This window comes from Nilaparvata lugens, chromosome 12 (genome assembly GCF_014356525.2).
Source record: "Nilaparvata lugens isolate BPH chromosome 12, ASM1435652v1, whole genome shotgun sequence".
NCBI classification, from domain to species: domain Eukaryota; kingdom Metazoa; phylum Arthropoda; class Insecta; order Hemiptera; family Delphacidae; genus Nilaparvata; species Nilaparvata lugens.
This window is the reverse complement of record NC_052515.1, coordinates 3,055,589-3,072,819: the sequence shown is the minus strand read 5'-3', so window position 1 is coordinate 3,072,819 and position 17,231 is coordinate 3,055,589. Positions and strand designations below refer to the sequence as shown.

General features: G+C 35.1%; 1 protein-coding gene across 1 annotated transcript in view; it reads right to left on the bottom strand.

The window, feature by feature from the left end:
- The window catches only part of LOC111058290 (rho GTPase-activating protein 26), a 31,886-nt gene that overhangs the window by 5,984 nt on the left and 8,671 nt on the right, over positions 1 to 17,231 (bottom strand). The window contains exons 3-9 of the mRNA XM_039439421.1: positions 16,744 to 16,849; positions 12,664 to 12,823; positions 10,776 to 10,946; positions 8,897 to 9,176; positions 6,649 to 6,865; positions 2,287 to 2,355; positions 6 to 85 (exon numbers count right to left, since the gene is read on the bottom strand). Coding sequence (XP_039295355.1) covers positions 6 to 85; positions 2,287 to 2,355; positions 6,649 to 6,865; positions 8,897 to 9,176; positions 10,776 to 10,946; positions 12,664 to 12,823; positions 16,744 to 16,849 — 1,083 coding nt within the window. The remainder of the gene's footprint in view (positions 1 to 5; positions 86 to 2,286; positions 2,356 to 6,648; positions 6,866 to 8,896; positions 9,177 to 10,775; positions 10,947 to 12,663; positions 12,824 to 16,743; positions 16,850 to 17,231) is intronic.

The window sequence follows — 17,231 nt, the reverse complement described above, 5'->3', positions numbered from 1 at the left end:
CTCACCATTTGTGATTATTTGATTGGGCTCAAACGAAAGTTCTCCATCGTTTTCTCCAAGGCAGGCATACAATGTCCGAACTCGCCTGTAAAAATGAATATACTTTATTTATTAGGTCGAAAACATTACATTATATCCAATTTTATATCATTTTTACTTTCCTTGACCTATTACCATAGGTAAGGAAAGTATTGCTTTTCGAAAAAAATTAAGGTACCCCAATTTCTAAATTTCTATACGTTTCAAGGTCCCCTGAGTCCAAAAAAGTGGTTTTTGGGTATTGGTCTGTATGTGTGTGTGTATATGTGCGTCTGTGTACACGATATCTCATCTCCCAATTAACGGAAAGACTTGAAATTGGGAACTTAAGGTCCTTACACTATAAGGATCCGACACGAACATTCTCGATCAAAAGCAATTCAAGGTGGCGGCTAAAATGGCGAAAATGTTGTCAAAAACAGGTTTTTTTTGCGATTTTCTCGAAAACGGCTCCAACGATTTTGATCAAATTCATACCTAGAAAAGTCATTGATAAGCTTTATCAACTGCCACAAGTCCCATATCTGTAAAAATTCAGGAGCACTGCACCATCTATGCAAAGTTTGATTTTAGATTCCCAATTATCAGGCTTCAGATACAAATTAAACAAAAAAATTCAAGTGGAAAAGATTGAGCTTGAAAATCTCTGCAATTAATGTTCAGTAACATTTTCACCTAAAATTGAAAATAAGCTCGAAAATCGAGAAAATAAGATTATTCAATTGCAAACTGTTGGCAACTGTTGATTCTATTAAATCATTCACTATGAAGAGATAGCAGACTTTGTGTGTCTGCAGCGTTATTGTCCTGTCACCAGATGGCTCAGATCTTAGAAAAGTGAACTTGAGATCGTCAGTTGATCAATTTTCATAACGGCAAGGAAAGTTGTGTGAGTGCACCACGCCAGATTTTTGATCTAACTATCTCTATAAAAAAATGGTAAAGGAACAGTTTTGGCCTGTCCTAATTAATTCATTTGATTTTTGTATCATTATGTTTAAACAAATTAATTATTTTGTTAGATAGTGTCATAGAGAAACAATAGCGTAAGTAGATATCCCATGGTATAGGGCGTTTATTTCGCAACTTTTACTGTTATCTCAAGCCGACAGTCCACGTATTTCTTTCCCCAAAAGGTGTGTGACGCTGGTAGTCTCTCATATTGTGCCGTTCATACACTCTCACCCCAACAAAACAGTAAAAATCTACAATAATCAATTGTAATTGACTTGATATAACAGTAAAAGTTGCGACATAAACGCCCTATACCATGGGATATCTACTTACGCTATTGTTTCTCTATGGTAGTGTATAAATGAATTTATTTGAATAATTACCATGAAAAGAAAATCCCAATTAAGTGTTCTAAATCTCCCCGAAGACTTCTGCTACTGCAAATATTGACAACAGGGTAATTGGGAGCTTCGTTCGATAAAAATTATTCATTAATTAGCATTTGAACAACTGCAACTTCCAATTTATTTTCATCTGCAATTTTATTTGAATTTGAATTTCTGCCGAGGTCTAAAAACCTCATGGCAGAGGATAAATAATCAGAACTAGATAGTAAAGAGAAAGAGCTGTTCAATTATGTGAGATTAATATTAGCTGTTCACTATAAAAAATATATGAAGATTATATCAAAATATACAAGTAAATATTGAATTAAGTTAAACTAATATGAGTATTAATACTGAGAAAAAAAATGGTCAAACCAACAAGCTACAGAAAATGATTTGAAATATGGTGAACAAGCTGAATAAAGTGAATATGAACACAAAGGACAGGTAGATAAACAAAAACAAAGGATAATAAATAGATACAACTTTAACACACACACACACATATGAGCTCGTTGAACTACACATTAATTATATTAAGCGATGATATTATTATTCCATACTATTATTAATAAAATGATAAGTTATTAATTCAATATTGTCTTTTTACCATAGAAAAGTCAAACAACGTAAAATAATAAAACATGTGGAACTAAAGCATAATGAAATTATTAACAAGCATTAAAACTATTGAAAACTACTGCATTTCAAATAAACGATTAAAACAATATCTTTTTATACCAAAATGAAAAGCAATCAACACAACTAACGAGTGTTTACTTTTTACTGACTGAAAACAAATTGCTAGAAGCGGGAAAATTCGTTTACGAGGAGGAAAATGCTAGGAAAAGCAGCAACACACGACCAGAAAAACAAACCGAGGAAATTTTCAGAAATGAATTTTCACCTGATTCCCTGTGAAAATCCAGGACTGGATCTTCCACTTGAGTAGGAATTCGAAGTCACTGATAAGCTCCTGTATTTCCAGAGCAAGCATGAAATAGTAAATATACAGTGATTTTTCAGAATAAACAAATTAGTCAAGTGATACTAATCTTGACATCAAACCATGTAAGTATTTTGGTCGACTTGAACTAATCAATCTTATGATCTTCCAACCTGAGAATGCTATGGTAGCTGGGTACATGTACATGGTATATGCCATCACTTAATCATGAAGCTCAATGAGTAGTCTAAGCTCTTCTTCTTACATAGTACAAGAGTATGGAGAAAGCTTAGACTAGTATCTAATAGATATAGACTAGTTGCAGACAAGCTGTACCGGATTTAGCAGTTAGTTCAAACCAGAAATCCATTTCATCAAGCTACAAGTGTAGCGAAGCTGCGTTTACACCAAAGTTAACAAAATGTTTATTTTTCCGTCCTCATAGATTGAAATAGTATATTTCGCACCTAGAGCAGAAAATGAGATTTTTCCAGCTCGAAATCGGTTTTCAAGTCCGAGGCCGTAGGCCGAGGACTAGAAAAGATTGAGAGCTGGAAAAACATTTTTGCCCGTGGTGTGAACGATATTTTTCGCCACACTACAGGTATTGCTGACAAAATAAATAAAGAATACAAAATGAAGAATAGCCTACTCGTTAAGCTATCGTACCTATCTCTTGATTTTAGTGGTAGAAGATTTGCAGTCAGGATTTCAGATTCTTTTAAAATTTCACTTGGAAAACCACAGTCATCTTCAAGCATTTTTGAAAATTCGGAATGCACTAATCAACAATAAATAATTGAATAAAATGGTTGCGAAGCGAATTAGTTTGATTCGAAACTGGAACTGAAATCATGGCGACTTCAGTTGATGATGAAAGTGGACACTCGCCCGATCTAGCGGATGACTTATTAACTACTTCCATGAGCGGCTGGAAAGAGACAACTTTCTGGCCTAGACCGGAAAAGAAACCCTTTTCTGACGTCGTCTGCAAACAAGGTCTTTCAGATCTACGTAGGGACTGGAAAACAGCTGCTTTCTGTGCAGTGTGGCGAAAATAATTATCATACACTTGATGAACATATATGTTTGTCAAGCTCCGTTCAATCTAATAGAATCTATAAGGACGGAAAAATAAACATTTTGTTAATAACTTTGGTGTAAACGCAGCTTTAGTCTAGTAAATTTTTATCATCTTCTGTTAGGTAAAACCAATTTTTTTCAAATACTACAACTTTATTTTTCAGTATCCATTGATAAATAATTTGACGCTAGTCTCGCTGTTCAAGCACATAGTACTGGTTGCACAAAAGCCGGTAAAATTTTAATCGTGATTAATCCCACGAGAACCAATCATAGAAGCCGTCTTGTCAATAAAGCCTTCTCTGATTGGGTCTCGTGAAATTAATCACGGTTAAAAAGTAACCGGCTTTTGTGCAACCGGGCCTTAGAATTACACAACTTCTAGAAAAGTAGCACAGGCTGGACTGCCACATATCAGTGACGTCAAAGTAACAGACACACTGAGAATATGAATCGATGAGTTCTAATTGGACTGCTTAGTTTAATTATTGTATAAGATGGAGTGATCAGTGGTCTATAGTGAGGTCCACGTTATAATGGCAGTATTTGATCAAGATTGGTGTTGCTATCCTTGTCTATCATTCAACAAAGCAGGTAGCACTATTGTCACCTGGTCATATGGGACATATATATGAATCATATATTTATCTCATATTGATCAGGATTTTAGAGTTTTAATTTAGAAAAAGTTTAATGAACAGTGTTTTTGTCTTTGAACGATTTTTGTCATCGACAGAAGATTGTTTATTTCATTTGTTGTCAAAATTAATGTAGCTTCTCTTTTTGTTTTTAATAACAAACGTGCCGCTTGTGCGACTGATAAAAATATGTATTTGAAATGGCTTCCATGTTTGGCATTGACTGAGTTATATTTAATACCCAAAATTTTACTTAGGTGGGGTTGTGTGAGCTCGTTCGATAGGACTGTGAGTAAAGTCCGGCTGTTCTGGTAAAAGGGATAGATTTTGTTCTTGTTTTATAATACAGTTTTCCTGTCACAGTTCGGGCAGTTTAAAGAGAATTGTATTATTAAATAGGAAGGGATCTGAACCCACTTCATTAGATCAGTTATTTTGATTTATAATTAATAATTAACGTCGCGTTTCAACCAGTGGATGCCAAAGTGAGAAGCCATTTTCATAAAGGTAGGTGACTACTGAGTCATTGTTTTAAATTTTTCATTAACACAACAAATGAATCTTCACTAGCAGCAAAGCGAGTAGCCCTTGAAATATTCATCTGATTATTATTATTTCGTAATTCCTAATTATAATTCTAATTTTGTACAAATAATTTATTGTTTTGTTTTAAATATCAAAAACCTGTACGATCTTTTCTTGTTTTTCATTTTCCCACCCTTACATATTCAGTGAAGGCACATCGTGCTTACATATTTGGTGGAGGTTTATCCTGCCATCCACATATTCCTTACATATTTGGTGGAGGCGTTCCACATCGTGCTTACATATTTGGTGGAGGCGTTCCACATCGTTCTTACACTATCCTTTTCTAGCACGGCAACGATGCCAAATCTGTTTTTGGCAATGTAGAAATACAATTAAGGAAGAGAATCGGAATCGCTGTTTTCCTTTATTTATCTACTGCCATTATAAAGTGGACCTCACTTTAGTGGATAGTGTGCTTGCGTAGCAGCCTAGAGATCCCACGTTCAAATCCGCTCATCACCAAAAGTTTTTGAACAGGTCATGCCCGTGTTATCGGATGGACACGTTAACTGTCGGTCTCGGCTGAAGTATGTCAGTCGTAAGGCCCATTGACAGCTTAAATAATATACATTCAGGTGAGGTGGAACTGTAGTGAGGTCCACGTTATAATAACAGTGTTTGATTAGCAATGGTATTGCTATCCTTGTCTTTCATTCAACAAAGCAGATAGCGCTAACTTTTTCTCGCTTTGCTCTGTTGCCACATCGTGTTTTAACAATGTAGAATTAATAATAAATTAACAAAATATTTCAACTTAATTATTAGAATTCATTATGGAATTATTGAAAAATATAATTTATTGCTTAATAAAATATAATTGATTATTTTAAACGAGAATGAACAGTTAATATTACATCAATAAACCTGCATCAGCTACCGTCTATAGAAGGCATTGACAAGACAGAGGTTCGGCAACGTTGTTCTTCTTTCTTTCTCTACTGCCATTATAATGTGGACCTCACTATAGTCGTTAGTATGTTAAACTGTGAATTAATAAAAGCACATTATCGTGCGGCCGATAACTGGTAGGATAGTGTAGACCCAGACTGGCAGAGAACTGTCAACCATGCCGTCCTATCTATTCCACTGAGTAAATCTATACTATATTTTATGGAGTGCGTAGTACACTATAGACAATTGTAAACCTTGTTGTAATACTAAAATCTCATTATAATATTGTAGAAATGAGAAATTCACTAGAGGCTAATTTATTATAGTAAACCATGTTGTACAGTAGGCGTCCTGTAGCTTTGCCTCGGTGACTTTGAAACGGCATATAGGCAAGGTATGGTTCACGGGGTAATATTCACGGCTTCACTAAAACATCTGGCTTCACAGACACTAGATCCCTAGATGGAGGAAACTCCCTACACACAGACTTTCTTCACGAATGTCAGCTGATAGATTGTGTTGTGCCAAAAGGACATAACTACAAAAAGATCCTTGTATATCTTTTCGAATGTAACACGTGCTTTTGAGAAGATACAAAAGAACATCTGTTGCTTATGGAGAGATACATTGACGCTCCTTGTGTATCTTTTCGGATGTAACACGTTGCTTTTGAGAAGATACAAAAGAGCATCTGTTGCTTATGGAGAGATACATTGACGCTCCTTGTGTATCTTTTCGGAAGCAACACGTGCTTTTGAGAAAATACAAAAGAGCATCTGTTGCTTATGGAAGATGAATTTTCAAAAATGTTTGATGTTTGTGTTTGGGTAGTATTGTAGTCTAGTGGCCCCCCTCCGCCGATACAAAGCAAAGCTACAGGACCCGCAGTGTTATACTAAGGCCCGGTTGCACAACAGCCGGTTAAACCTGAACCGTGATTAATTCCACGAGAAACAATCAGAGAAGCCGTCTCTGTTTGTTTCTCGTGTAATTAATCACGGTTAAAATTTAACCGGCTGTTGTGCAACAGGCACTAAGAAAGCTTTGTTAAAAGGGAGCATATTCGTGGGGTTTTGCCAGTTGTTTCGATTGTGAAATTGTTAATAAATAAATGCATACTAACACATTGTCGTGCGGCGGCCGATAACTGGTCGGATAGTGTAGACCGAGACTGGCACCTCGCTTGCTCTTCTGCGGCAGGCCGCTTGCGACTGCGACTGCGGCTGCGGCAGCGTTGAACGCATTGTGATGCGACTGCGGCGGCACCGTGTCACGTGACGACAGCGACGAAACTGACTCGTTCGAACTGCTTGTGCTGTTCAGTACTTCCGAACTGGCTCCTGAAATTTAAATCACAAAATTATCAATAAAAAAACTGAGATAACTATTTAATTAATAATAAATCATAGCAACGCTTATAAACAGTTTGTTTATCATCTCACACTATAACCTACAAAATGTAATTATTGCATAATGCCGCATCCACATATTGGCCCAACGAAGGCCAACGTCGGCCAGAGTTATAAAGATGAAATGAAAGTTGCATAAAAGTGCCCCTTCTTTGAAAATATACCTGCAAATATGTGTGCTTATAAAAGAATAAATAATAATAATAATATTTGGCATATTGATAAACTTTGGGAGATAATTTTTTCAAAGACGTCACTCAAGTTACATACGGCGGTCTGAATTGGCATGCAAGTACGTTATCAAGAAATTCACAGTCAAAGTGTGTATATGTATAATCTTTCTGGCCCCCTCTGTACTATGGAATGCAGTGGAGAAAGAATATTGGCAACCATGTCTTCCTATCATTCCCACTGACTCAATGACGTGAATCTCACTAGATCCAGATATTGTTTCAAATATTGTTTCAAATATTGGTTTACTCTAATAATAATAATTGTTTTACTCTAATAATAATAATTGTTTTACTCTGAGATGATAGTGTTAATTTTGTTCGGTGTATTTTTGGCTTAAAATTTTCTGAAACTTAATATTTTTATCAAGTTTTCAGTGACTATTAAGTTTTATATTGTTTTCTACTTGAATATTTCATCCTTCTAAATTCGAAATTTTTAGTTTCTAGTTTTTGGACAGAAAATTGAAATTGAAAATTCTTGAAAGTGAAATGTAACCTATATCGTTTGGGAATGTTAGGCTCAACTCACACTACCTCGACTCAAAACGTACGATACTTCCAGTCTCTCGACCTTACGACTTTCTTGCTCATTGACACTACTTCAGTTCCATGCTTCTCCATTTCTAACCTCACATTATTGAAAATATGATATCCAATTCGTCACTAATTTGCATGTAACAAATTGGATACATTGTCTTATCTAATTCTTATAATTTATTGTCTTATCTAAAATGATGAAGCATCACTTTCATAAAACATAGCCACTTTCATCAAAATCACGGTACTATGCAACTCAACTCGAGTCTCGACCAACATGTCGACGCGACGCTCGACTCAGTCTCACAGTCATGAGGTCGCGGAGACTAGAATCGACTGGTCTGAGTGTCACCATTTGAAAACACATGCTGCGTCAAGGAGAGACTAGATTCGCAGTCTCTTCTCGACTTGAGTCGCGTAAGGCTCAACTCACACTTACGCGACTCAGGTCGAGAAGAGACTCGACTCTAGTCGAGAGCATGTGTTTTCAAATGGTGACCTCACGGAGACTAGAATCGACTGGTCTAAGTGTCACCATTTGAAAACACATGCTCTCGACTAGAGTCGAGTCTCTTCTCGACTTGACTCGCATAAGTGTGAGTTAAGCCTAACTCTACTATAGTGCGGTCTACTTTTTTATGGCAGTGTTGAATCAGCAATGCTATTGCTATCCTTGTCATCATTCAACAAAGCGGATAGCGCTATCTCTTTCTTGCTTTGCTCAGTTGCCAGATCGGCTTTCAACAATGTAGAGTTATTAATTAATTCACAAAATATGTAATTTTAATTATGAAAATTCATTATGAAATTAATGAAGAATACTATTTCTTGCATAGTAAAATATAATTGATTATCTTAAACGAGAATGAACAATTATTAATATTACATCAATAAACCTGTATCAGCTACCGTCTATAGAAGGCATTGACAAGACAGAGGTTCGGCAACGTTTTTCTCCTATCTTTCTCCACTGCCATTATGACGTCAAACGCACTATAGTTTTTGGACAAAAAATTGAAATAAAAAACTCTTGAAAGTGAAATGCAAACTAAATCTTTTGGAGGTGTTGTTTATGAAATTTGTGAGAAGAGCAGTTTTGGGCTGAACCTGTAGTTCTCTCCATTTATTACTATATGATTGATAATTATATAGGTAGAATAAATGAATAAAATAATTGATGAGTATAACTGACCAATAGTAGTATAGTAGAAAGGACTAGGAAGAGCTTTGTGGTGGTGCAGCGGACTGGAGTGGTGGAAGGTGGAGTTGGCATCCGTCGAATAGGAGTTGTTGTGAATGGCGCCTGGTATTGGGCCGCCTGGTATGCGGGTCATGTGCGCCTGGTAGTTGGGCATGGGTAGCGCCTGGTGCGATGTGCCGTAGATGGACTCGGCGCGCAGCTGCGAGGAGGTCGAGTTCACACTGTGTAGACTCGAGCTGAGGGGTCCGTCGTAGTAGGTTTTTATCACAGCCTGTCAACACACAAAACAACAATTATTAATATAATTTGATTGTATAATATCATAGAGAAAAGATAGCATAAGAAGATATCCCATGTTATATAGGTCGTTCATGTTTCAAATTTCTCTGTTAACTCAAGCCATTAGTCCTAGTAGTTGTTTTTGGTGAAGCTATGTGACGCTGGTAGTCTCTCATACTGTGCCGTTCTTACAACTAGCTCTAACCCGGCCTAAACAGTAATAATAGATAGTAGTCGACCGTAATCGGCTTTAGGTAACAAAAATCTGCTTGTAATTTGGAACATAAACGACCTATACCATGGGATATCTTCTTATGCTATATTTTTCTCTATGATAATATATAAATTATTAATTTGATTATATAGTATGAGATGTTGTGGTTTATACATAATTGAAAGAATAAGACGTTGATGTTGGTACAAAATCAGAGACAGTGTGAGCTTTTATTCCTTACATTCTACATCAACAAATATCTGCCAAATTGAATATTGCACAGTGGATTTCACAGATTAGTGAATATTGCTTCAATATCTTGAAAAACTACAGTCCCTGGAAAACAAATCTAACAAAGGAAAAAACTCATTAACAGGTAGGCCAACAGTAAACAAGTGGTGAATCTATCAAGTAGCTTTTAAACAGAAGAAACTGGACTTCAGAAAAAAGAAAAGTAATTTAACATTTAAAAAAGCAATAGTATTACCAGTACTCAACTATTAAGTACTCAACTTTTCACAAAAAACATAGCAAATTACAATTTAAAAAAGTAGGAACTAAGTTCACCACTCTTACCAGTATTCGTGGTCAACTTACAGAAAAATAAAAATAATCATCATTACTAAAAAAAATACATAATGGTTATAACTTGAGTTAAAATTATACGAAATAAAATCCATTGATTTTTGAGTCTAGCATTAATTAAAAATCTCTGCACTCCGTGACGTCTGCAAACCAATGTGAACAAAAATATACAACCAGTACAATTTATCTTGAATATTCAAAAATATAGGCTATCATTATTATTTTATATGAATGTATTAAAAAACCATTACCACTTTATAATATATTTCTCATATGTGTTATTCACAATTCTAATTATCGAAAAGAGAAAAAAATGTAGGCTTATAATGTTTAATCTGTATATTATTAGTACCTGCTTCTTTATAAACATATTCATACTTGTCAGTGTTGCATAAAGAAAAACTAATTCTTGGAAAGACATTAGCCAAGCTCTTAAAAGTTTAAAAAAAGACTTAATATTTTCGGATGATTTGATTTCGTATGGTAATTGATTGAAGTATTTTGGAGCTACATATTGAAACGATTGCTTGAAAATTGATTTATTGACTTTTGGTAAACGAAACATTCTTTGTGTGATTCTTCTTGTACAGTATTGTAATATAGTAATAAATATTGTACTATTATAAATGCAGAAATCAGTAAAGACAGACTTTTGAGCAATAAATGTGCTGATATTTTAGAAGGAAACCTGAACTTTCCAAAAAGGCTATCCCACAAAAGGGACTTAATGTACTCAAAACATTAGAATACAAAGTACAAAACAATGACCTTTTATTATTTTTTATAACTCACATGAGTAACAGGAGGCGGCGTCTGCTGCATATTGTGGTATTTGTGCCTGACATGTGACTGGAGGGGTGGAGAGGTGGGGGAATTGGAATGTATGTCCCGATCACGTGACGTCATCATCTCTCCCGACGGGGGACCCGGGCCATCGCTCGGCTCTGGGTCACTTTTGAAAATCTGAAAAACCCAAACATTCATTAATTAATTCAATTAATCTTGAAGAGATTTAAATGAGAAAAAATTAGAAACGTATATGGAAAAATGTAAGAGATCACGTATTATAAGTCAGCACCTGATTAGAATCAGTGTTGCTATCCTTGTTTGTCATCAGACAAAGCAAGTTGATGTGAGAGAGATAGAGATCGTGTGCATGATGGCTGCCGCTGATTCTCCTGCTTATTATAATCTACAGCGACAATATTCTTGACAGAGCTTGTGATCCATTAACGTATAGGTCCTGTTCGAACATTCAACTAAGCAGTTATCTCCAATTTGTTCACCACTTTGTACATTTTACTCGGTGGGGCGAATAGAATGAGCTAAGCACTTGGAACATTGCTTGCACAAAATTCATTTTTCCTACAGTTACGTTGAAAAGTGGCCATTGCTGCACTGATTACAGAACGCAAAGAATCACTTTTCCGCTCTAGTGCGGGAAAAATTTTTCTGCACTCCAGATTTGCAACATGGCAACGCAAAATACTTCGTAGGTTATATGGAGCAACAGTGCAGCAAAATCAAAATGAAGTTGGTAACAGTGACTGCTGTGGCTGCTATAGTGAGTAGAGGTGCAACGAAGCACAACGCGCACCTTATTAAGTACCTATATATTATAACCAACGACAACATTTTTATTCAATTTGACAATAAATTAAGGTTTTTATCAATAATAAAATTACACAGAAAAACATTTGATGGATTTCAGGGAATTTTACCCATAATTACCCACTTTTCATATTCAATGGTAGCTGTAGGAAAAATTTAATGTGAAATACGTGCGCAAAGTTCGTTTGCTGCACTCAAGAAACCATCATTCCGTAAACGTTTCTTTCGGTGCAGCAAACTGTCACTTTGCGCACTAGTTGCACAAATAACTATTATGAGGAATACTTGTTGGACACTTGTGGCACAGAATACAATACACAGAATAGAAAGTCGGTTGGAGTGAGCATAATAAATTATAATGAGGTCCACGTTATAATGGCAGTGTCTGATTAGCAATGGTATTGCTATCCTTGTCTATCATTCAAGAATGCCGATAGCGCTATCTCTTTCTCGCTTTGCTCTGTTGCCAGATCGTCTTTCAACAATGTAGAATTATTAATTAATCAACAAAATGTTTCATCTTGATTATGAAAATGCATTATTAAATTATTGAAAATAAAATTTCTGCTTAATAAAATATAATTGATTATTTTGAACGAGAATGAACAGTAAATATTACATCAATAAACTTGTATCAGCTACCGTCTATAGAAGGCATTGAGAATACAGATGATCGTCAACGTTGTACTCCTATCTTTCTCCACTGCCATTATAACGAGGACCTCATTAAAGTATCCTGACGCCAAAATCCGCCATCTTGAAAGAAAGTTCAGCATTGTAATAGTAGTAGAGATGAGAAGTTCGGATCACTTTACTGATCCGGGTCAATCGGTCTCGTTCACTGCCGCGACCCGTTCAAAAGACCCGGATAGCGGTAATTTTTATTTCTAACAAGATGACGCATTCACGTGATGTGGTCTAGGTGCACTCAAATCTTGGCGTCAAGTAAAATGCATTGTTTGGATTGATACTTTCCATTCTGTATGTATTCTGTGTACTATTCTGCCGAAATCAACGGTTGAAGGTAGGAAATCCTTAAACCCCTATAAAAGAATGGCACTGTACTGACTTTGGTGTAGTTTTCGATGAGTATTTCGACAACGACATTGTAGAACTTGATGTCCATGATGGCGGCCACAGTCTCCTCCTCCGGCCTGAGCAGGGTGGGGCCAAAGCACACGCCCAGGTTGGACACGCTCATCAGGTTCTTGTCGCTGTGTGCCGCAACACTAAAACATCACATTATCCTCATACAATCTCAATATCTATCTCAAACATCACATTATCCTCATACAATCTCAATATCTATCTCAAACATCACATTATCCTCATACAATCTCAATATCTATCTCAAACATCACATTATCCTCATACAATCTCAATATCTATCTCAAACATCACATTATCCTCATACAATCTCAATATCTATCTCAAACATCACATTATCCTCATACAATCTCAATATCTATCTCAAACATCACATTATCCTCATACAATCTCAATATCTATCTCAAACTCACATTATCCTCATACAATCTCAATATCTATCTCAAACATCACATTATCCTCATACAATCTCAATATCTATCTCACATCACATTATCCTCATACAATCTCAATATCTATCTCAAACATCACATTATCCTCATACAATCTCAATATCTATCTCAACATCACATTATCCTCATACATCTCAATATCTATCTCAAACATCACATTATCCTCATACACTCAATATCTATCTCAAACATCACATTATCCTCATACATCTCAATATCTATCTCAAACATCACATTATCCTCATACAATCTCAATATCTATCTCAAACTCACATTATCCTCATACAATCTCAATATCTATCTCAAACATCCATTATCCTCATACAATCTCAATATCTATCTCAAACATCACATTATCCTCATACAATCTCAATATCTATCTCAAACATCACATTATCCTCATACAATCTCAAATCTATCTCAAACATCACATATCCTCATACAATCTCAATATCTGTCTCAAACATCACATTATCCTCATACAATCTCAATATCTATCTCAAACATCACATTATCCTCATACAATCTCAATATCTGTCTCAAACATCACATTATCCTCATACAATCTCAATATCTATCTCAAACAACACATTATCCTCATACATCTCATATCTATCTCAAACATCACATTATCTCATACAATCTCATATCTATCTCAAACATCACATTATCCTCATACAATCTCAATATCTATCTCAAACTCACATTATCCTCATACACTCAATATCTATCTCAAACATCACATTATCCTCACAATCTCAATATCTGTCTCAAACATCACATTATCCTCATACAATCTCAATATTATCTCAAACATCACATTATCCTCATACAATCTCAATATCTATCTCAAACATCACATATCCTCATACAATCTCAATATCTATCTCAAACATCACATATCCTCATACAATCTCATATCTATCTCAAACATCACATTATCCTCATACAATCTCAATATCTGTCTCAAACATCACATTATCCTCATACAATCTCAATATCTATCTCAAACATCACATTATCCTCATACAATCTCAATATCTATCTCAAACATCACATTATCCTCATACATCTCATATCTATCTCAACATCACATTTCCTCATACAATCTCACTATCTATCTCAAACATCACATTTTTCAAATAAAATCACTTTGCTTATATCGTGAAACACGGCTTCGCCTAATCCATAACGATGCTTATAATTACTAACAGAATATAATTTCAAACTGTCTAATTCTATGAATAATGTCATAAATTTGTATAAATTCTGTTGGGGTTTATAATCTTGAAATCCCAATTTAGAAATATCCACTACTACTTTGGCCTATTTTTATTGAATAAATTTAAATTAGTTCCATATTTTTATATTTTAAAAGGTTCATTGTATTTCGTAATTGCTCCGAATAACTCAATCAATTAATAGGCCTAAGTTACACATGTGGTGGTGATGGAATATGCAGGAAAATTTGGCAATATATATATTATTGATCAACTCACCGATATATATATAGTCCTCATAAAACCGGTCGACACGATACGACAGCGACATATATGTGTTATCTCTCCTTCACATATGAAGCACGTTCAGTTCTCAACACATCATCATACGGCACGATCCGACACACACCCGACAAACGATAAGATTTTTTCTTCACCGCACTTCCGAGATGTGACGTCACACTCAATTGCCAAATTAAGGAAGGAAATAGGATAGGAGGTGAATGGAATTTGATATCTTATTTTATTTCGAATTACTTTACTTTTTAATAATTTGGAAAATATTATCATCTGTAGAATATTTTTGTTTTTTGGCTGATCAATCTATCAGCTGTAAGGAAGGAGCGCTCTCTGTTATCGGAAATAGGAGATAATGAACTCAGAGATTGGCGCCTACTTTCAAAATTCTTTGATTTAGGCTGTTTCTATTTTTTGGAAAATATGCCGTGACAATTTATCCCTGTGACGCATTCATTGTATGTCTTGAATAGGGAGATTGATTGATTATAATATTCAAGTGATAATGTTCACTTACTTGGTCAAGTGTTTGATGATAATATCTAGCATGTTGAAGTTCTGTGGAGGTAACCTGTGCACCAGAGTGGGACATCGTTCACTCTCTGCGACCTTGTCTCTTGTTCTGTCAAACAAATAATACATCATTGTATTAAAATCAGTAAAAAAAGTATAAAATTGTGCTTAACCCATCATCCTCATACAATCTCATATCTATCTCAAACATCACATTATCCTCATACAATCTCAGTATCTATCTCAAACATCACATTATCCTCATACAATCTCAATATCTATCTCAAACATCACATTATCCTCATACAATCTCAATATCTATCTCAACATCACATTATCCTCATACAATCTCAATATCTATCTCAAACATCACATTATCCTCATACAATCTCAATATCTATCTCAAACATCACATTATCCTCATACAATCTCAATATCTATCTCAAACATCACATTATCCTCATACAATCTCAATATCTATCTCAAACATCACATTATCCTCATACAATCTCAATATCTAACTCAAACATCACATTATCCTCATACAATCTCAATATCTATCTCAAACATCACATTATCCTCATACAATCTCAATATCTATCTCAAACATCACATTATCCTCATACAATCTCAATATCTATCTCAAACATCACATTATTCAAATAAAATCACTTTGCTTATATCGTGAAACACGGCTTCGCCTAATCCATAACGATGCTTATAATTACTAACAGAATATAATTTCAAACTGTCTAATTCTATGAATAATGTCATAAATTTGTATAAATTCTGTTGGGGTTTATAATCTTGAAATCCCAATTTAGAAATATCCACTACTACTTTGGCCTATTTTTATTGAATAAATTTAAATTAGTTCCATATTTTTATATTTTAAAAGGTTCATTGTATTTCGTAATTGCTCCGAATAACTCAATCAATTAATAGGCCTAAGTTACACATGTGGTGGTGATGGAATATGCAGGAAAATTTGGCAATATATATATTATTGATCAACTCACCGATATATATAGTCCTCATAAAACCGGTCGACACGATACGACAGCGACATATATGTGTTATCTCTGATTCACATATGAAGCACGTTCAGTTCTCAACACATCATCATACGGCACAATCCGACACACACCCGACAAACGATAAGATTTTTTCTTCACCGCACTTCCGAGATGTGACGTCACACTCAATTGCCAAATTAAGGAAGGAAATAGGATAGGTGGTGAATGGAATTTGATATCTTATTTTATTTCGAATTACTTTACTTTTTTAATAATTTGGAAAATATTATCATCTGTAGAATATTTTTGTTTTTTGGCTGATCAATCTATCAGCTGTATGGAAGGAGCGCTCTCTGTTATCGGAAATAGGAGATAATGAACTCAGAGATTGGCGCCTACTTTCAAAATTCTTTTGATTTAGGCTGTTTCTATTTTTATTGGAAAATATGCCGTGACAATAATTTATACAACTGTGACGCATTCATTGTATGTCTTGAATAGGGAGATTGATTGATATAATATTCAAGTGATAATGTTCACTTACTTGGTCAAGTGTTTGATGATAATATCTAGCATGTTGAAGTTCTGTGGAGGTAACCTGTGCACCAGAGTGTGGACATCGTTCACTCTCTGCGACCTTGTCTCTTGTTCTGTCAAACAAATAATACATAATTGTAATTAAAATCGTTAAAAAAAGTATAAAATTGTGCTTAAACCCATCATCCTGTTGAAATTATCAATAACCATCCGCACAAAAGTCTGTTAACTTTTAATCCAGATTAACCTTCCGGCAGTCGCGCTGTTGTAAAAAGTACAACAGTGTCAGTTTTATTGCTGCACAAAACTATTGAAAGGGGTGGTGTCAGTGAATGAGTCACCTATGCATTCCAAAACTTCCCCCCCCCATCACTCCACTGAGTTGCAGTATCAACCGAGCAATGGTTCAGTCTTTAGGTGCCATTTAGTCGCCACAGTGCATAAGATAGGGAAAGACTGTATACGGGGACTGTAAACGAACTAATAACACAGAAT